A 5,863-nucleotide genomic window follows, 5' to 3' on the forward strand; every position below is an offset into this window, starting at 1 on the left:
GAGGATTTTCCTTTTTAAAATAAGTTCAAAGAATATTGGTAAATTTCAGTCTAAGTAAAAAATAGGTGGCCCATTGTGCAGTTCACCTAACATTGAAAATTTCAAAATATTTATCATCAAATGGCTATTTACTAATATTCCGTTTCTACCATATATAGACGGATTACATCAAGGCATAAAGATCAGCTTCCAAATCTTACTGAGTGTATTCTAGCCAAGAATAAGCATGGCAGAAGCCTTGGTTTTTGTTGTCCTTCAGAAAATAGGAGCTATTTTAGGGGGGCAGGTGCTGAATGAAATAAGATCGCAATTTGGAAAGAAGTCACTTATATTTGAAGTGGAGAACAGTGTGATGGAACTCGCAAGCGAGTTTAGGGTCATGCAGGCTTTTATCAACCATGTTGGAATGTGTTCACATCAAAATGCAGCTTATGAGGCCTGGTTGGATGAAGTAAAGTCAGTTGGGTTTGATGCTGAGGACATAATTGAAGAGTATGCATATCTTATTGCGCAAACATCAAATGAAGGCGGCTTGATTAAGAGTGTATTACATCGATCCATCAATGCATGGTGCCATATTGCGACACAACTGAAACAAATTGAAGCTCGTTTACAGAAGCTCACAGCCATGAAAGATCGTTATGGTATTTTGATCAGTGAACAAAAACTGGGAAGTAATCCCAGTCATGATGATCTCAAACTTATGTCGGATTCTTTGTATTTTTACTCTCAAGATGATATTGTAGGAAATGAAGAAGAACTTGCGTGGATCACACAGCGGCTGATACAAGGACGGAAATCCCGTACAGTCATCTCCATTTGTGGCATGGGAGGTTTAGGGAAAACAACTCTTGCCCGAGTTATATACAAAAACAATGACATTAAAAAACAGTTTGATTGTTGTGCATGGATTTCAGTGTCACAAACTTATCAAGCTGAAGATTTGTTGAGAAGAATATTATAACAGCTCCTAAACATGGATGGGAAGACTTTTCATCACATATATGATATGGATCGAATTAGTTTGGCAGAAAGATTAAGAGATCACCTGCAGTGCAAAAGTTATCTAATTTTCCTAGATGACATGTGGAGTCGAGATGCTTGGATATTCTTAAATCATGCATTTGCTACAAATAATAAAGGTGGACGGGTAATCATCACAACTAGAAATGAAGATGTTGCAATATTGGCTGATGAGGACCATTGTATTATGCTAAAGACTCTACAATGGAAGGAAGCATGGAATCTCTTTTCTAGAAAAGCCTTTCCTAGTCGAAAAGAAAATCAATGCCCTGAAAGTGTCGTACAATGGGCGGAGAAAATTGTGGATAAATGTAAAGGGTTGCCACTTGCAATAGTTGCTATTGGGAGTCTACTTTCCCACAAAAAGAAAGAAGAGAATGAATGGAAATTGTTTTATAACCAACTGAACTGGCAGCTGATCAATAACCCGGAGTTGAACTTTGTGATAGCTGTTCTGAATCTTAGCTTTGAGTATCTACCAAGCAATCTAAAATACTGCTTCCTGTATTGTGGCCTATTTCCTGAAGACTATCTGATTAAAAGAAAACAGATAATTAGATTTTGGATAGCTGAAGGTTTTGTTGAGGAAACTGGAGCCAATATTACTATGGAAGAACTAGCCGAAGAGTATCTCAAGGAGCTTGCCCAGCGTTCACTTCTTCATGTTGCAGAAAGAAATGTGTATGGAAGAGCAAAGTCATTCCAAATGCATAATCTTGTAAGAGATATGGTTGTCAGTAAATGCAAGACCTACAAGTTTTCTGATCTTGTGGTTGACCATTGTGTTACAAAACACAAATACAAGACGCGTCGTATATCAGTATTAGAAGCTGATCATGCCTCTGAAGCACCTACCTATGGAGAGAAGGTTCGCTCATTTATCCTGTTCGATAAGAAAGTACCTTACTCTTGGTTGGAAACTGCAAGTAGAGATTTTAGATTGCTAAGGGTGCTGTCCTTGAGAAGAGCAAGCATCCATAAGGTCCCTGATGTTGTGAGCAATTTGTTCAATTTGCGCTACCTTGATTTGGCCTATACAAGAGTTAAGGTGATTCCAAGATCACTGTGCCGACTGAACAAATTACAGATGTTGGACCTTTGGTTCACTGGCGTTGTCGAACTGCCTCGAGAAATAAAGCTGCTAACAGAGATTCGGTACATGGTTGCTACTGTCATGAGTGAAGATAATCACAGAATTTTCAACTGCTTCCTGCCAGTTCGATTTCCTTGCGAAGTTTGTCATCTCAAGGATTTACAGGTACTAGGATACATAGAGGCAAGCAAAGATATGATTTCTAATCTCAGAAACTTGAATCAACTGCGCAACCTTTTCATGATGAAAGTGGAGCATAATTATTTAACAGAGCTATGGGCCTCTATCAAAAGGATGCCAAATCTTGTCAGGTTGGATATAATCTCGTGCGACAGCGATGAAGTTTTCAACATGGAGCACTTGGACCCTCTTCCAGAATTGGAAACATTCCATCTTAGAGCAAAGTTACAAGATGGTGTTCTTGCCAAGATGTTTCATGGTCTTGTTAAAATCAGAGACCTGGAGATGGGGTGGTCAGGGTTACAAGTAGATCCCGTTTGTACCTTTTCACATATGTCGAACCTTACTGAATTGCGTCTTTACAGGGTTTATGAGGGGGTGCTTTTGAGCTTCCAAGCTGGTTTGTTTCCAAAACTCAAGAAACTCTCCTTGGCTGATATGGAGAACCTCACATGGATTGAAATGGAGGATGGCACCATGCAAAGCCTAAATTTTATTGCACTTATTGGTTTAAGAAACTTGAAGGTTGTGCCAGAAGGATTTCAATATCTAATGTCACTCCAAGAGATGTTCCTTCAGGATATGCCACAAGAGTTTATAAAGAGGGCACAAAGAGAAGACCGGGTTTACATCCAGCACATCCCTAAGATACGAAAATTTTGACAAAGCAAATTCACTCCTATGATTGTAACCTTTTTACCTTGGCCTTGTGCTGGAATGTAATTATAGCAAAGTGCACGGTTGGTTGCAGCTGTGTCAACTAGGTCTCCAAATTCTCAAAATGCAAATCCAGGTCCTAGAAGTTGTTAAATTGCATTATTCTGGTCACAAACTACGACAACCCTTTGAGATCTTACATGGTGCTGATGTAGAATTGGTAACGATGCTAGTCGGTGTAGAATTGGTAATGATGCCACGTCAGCACCACATGAGATCCTGGATAAGTTGTGTTAGCTTGGGACTAGAATGACACGATTTAACATGTTCCGTGACCTGGATTTTCATTTTAATAGTTTGAGGACCTAGATGACATAACAACACAAGTTTAAAGACCAGCTGCGCACTTACTCCAATTATAATATTTTCCATGTGATAAGAGTAAAATACATCATATGATTACTATGAATAGAGAACTCAACAAGATGCCGATATTTGAATGTCCAATTATCGAAGTGTCCAGCATATGAGTACCTAATCCTGAGAGATTTTTACTTTTGTTACTAGAGGGAGTAAAATTTTTTGTCGACTTCTTGAGCATGGTTACGTGGTTATGCCTATAGACGGTGGAAATGGTGGCCATCGAGAAAGCAACAGGGGAGACGGAATTAGTTGACTTTTGTACAATAAGCCTTACTTGATGTCCAGTAGTAAGTCTGCGTGGTTATGCCTATAGACGGTGGAAATGGTGGCCATCGAGAAAGCAACAGGGGAGACGGAATTAGTTGACTTTTGTACAATAAGCATTACTTGATGTCCAGTAGTAAGTCTGTTTAAACACATCAAATGGGGCAACAAACAATGGTAGTGAGTTCAACCGTACAATCCGTGGTTGAATTTGTTATAGAGAATACTTCTAAGGCCCTTCACACTAAGGCCCTTCACAGTACGAGTACGTGGCTCGTGGGTTCGCTACGACACGTCGGAGCCGGACTTCCACGTCGTTGTGGGTCGGTTCCCAACTTGGTAGCGCAGGTCTTTGTGAGGTATCGTGTTTCTCACCTGCGCAGCAGGCAAACGGCGCTGGATCTTGGCTATTGTCTGCTATGGAGTAGTACTACTGAACCTGGACCCACTTAAAACCCATTTGAAAGGCAACTAGCACTGTCAGAGCTGTGACCCAAACCTTCACTAGGCCTATTCGGCACACGAAGTTCCAATAGTGCATACAACGTGTCAAGAAGCAAAAGCAGAATCAGAGAAGAAGATGATATCAATGACATTTCACAAGTCAGTCGTTGTCACCAAAATTCCACATTAGGGTGATCATGTTAGACAAACCAATTTATGTAACAGTTTAAACTCCAATATACGTCGGATATATTGTTCAGTTGTAAATTTAAGAGAAATCAAGCAAGGAGGTCGGCCATCTCTTTGGTGTTGGGGTTGTCGGTGACATGGGACCGGGAGTATCATGACTAGAGGCTTGAGGCAGACACGATCACCCACGTGGCCTAACCCCCTCGGGGGGGGGGCCCGAGGGTGATGTGGCCGCCCTTCTCTTTGTCTCCCCGAGGGGTCGGACCGCTCCCGTTTCGGCCCCGAGGGCCGAGGCGCCCCGACCCCTTGTGGGTTTTACGCCGCATGTATGGGTTAGGTGAGCACAGCAGGGCTCACCTAACCGCATTTATTGCGTTTTGGACGAGCGCGTCACGCCGCATGTAACGCAGTGCAGCGCGCTCGTTTATCCGGTCTGTGACCGGTCACAGACCGGTCAGATTGCGGGTTAGGTGGCAACAGGCGATCTGACACACGCCTCGCCCCATCCCGTTAGGATGAGAGCCTCTAGGCACTCGTCCCTAGCCGGAGCCAGCGTGCTAGCTCCTGGAGATGGCACGTTGGTCCCGGTCAGATATATACCAGGCTTCATCCCAACCATTGCAAGAAAGACATTGTATGAAGAAGGGCAGACATGCAGTTTGCTAAGCTGACGCGTGGAGGACAAAAATGACTGGTTTGTCACCGATCTGACACTGGTCATGTCATCGGTAGACAACCGCGTTCCCACGTTGAACCTGCTTCCGGCGGAGTGGAGGTAGGTATGGGCCGTCCCATCAGAAGGTCATTCGGACAGCAGCCATTGCAAGTCTCCGCCCATTTATGAAGGGATGACAGGGTGATCCCCGAGGTCAGACGAGTGAGGACGCGTGGCCACACTAAAAAACAAGCTTCCAAGAGAAGGCGAGCCAAGTTTTAGTAAAGATAGGATGGGTCCCCACCCAAAAGAAAAAGAGGTAGAAGTGGTGCATGTGGTATCCCCTTGAGATATAAAAGTCTCGTACTCCACCGCCCCCTCCACGCCAAAGTCCTAAGCGGGGGGAGGCGCTCGAGAGGGTCGAAAGATCCGCGACTTCACCGACCGCGGGCGATGGAGAAGAACGGCGAGACGGGGAGCGTCGCCTCCTCGTCTACGGCGATGGCAGCACGCCCCAGGGCGCGCTCCAGGCTGCAGGCGCGCTCCTACGTCACCCGCCCGTCGTCCCCGATCCGGAGTCTCCAGCCCAGCGTTGGCTGGACGACGTGGCCAACTTGGTCATGACGGCACGGCAGCGCCTAGGTGCTGGTGGGCGGTCCTCCGCCACTAAGACCTCTGGCGCTGCTACCACCGGCTCCATGTCGTCAAGGCGGAGGGCGCGGCGAGCGGCGGCCGTTGCTCGCCATTCGGCCGCCACTCCCTCGTCAGCACCTCCGACCCGGGAAGATCAGCGTGGGGGGCCGGATGCCCACCGCGGCTCCGAACGCCGGCGTAATGGTCGACATGCTCCCCATGTAACGGAGGGCGCCTCCTCGTCCGGAGTGTCACCTCAGCACGGACGCGGGGATCAGCCCTCCGTGCCCCCGGTTGGTGGT

At 45.5% G+C, this 5,863-nt stretch overlaps 1 protein-coding gene across 1 annotated transcript; it reads left to right on the top strand.

Moving 5' to 3' along the window:
- Nucleotides 1–1,210: 1,210 nt before the first annotated feature.
- On the top strand, nt 1,211–2,670 carry LOC112936438 (disease resistance protein RPM1). The gene is made up of 2 exons (XM_066304292.1): nt 1,211–2,281; nt 2,662–2,670. The coding sequence occupies exons 1-2, from the start codon at nt 1,211–1,213 to the stop codon at nt 2,668–2,670; spliced, it is 1,080 nt and encodes a 359-aa protein (XP_066160389.1).
- Nucleotides 2,671–5,863: the final 3,193 nt, after the last annotated feature.

This window comes from Oryza sativa, chromosome 9 (genome assembly GCF_034140825.1).
Source record: "Oryza sativa Japonica Group chromosome 9, ASM3414082v1".
NCBI lineage: Eukaryota > Viridiplantae > Streptophyta > Magnoliopsida > Poales > Poaceae > Oryza > Oryza sativa.

Bases quoted from the DNA above. Each gene is read 5' to 3' on its own strand.
- LOC112936438 (XM_066304292.1), top strand. From the start codon at position 1,211: ATGCTAAAGACTCTACAATGGAAGGAAGCATGGAATCTCTTTTCTAGA.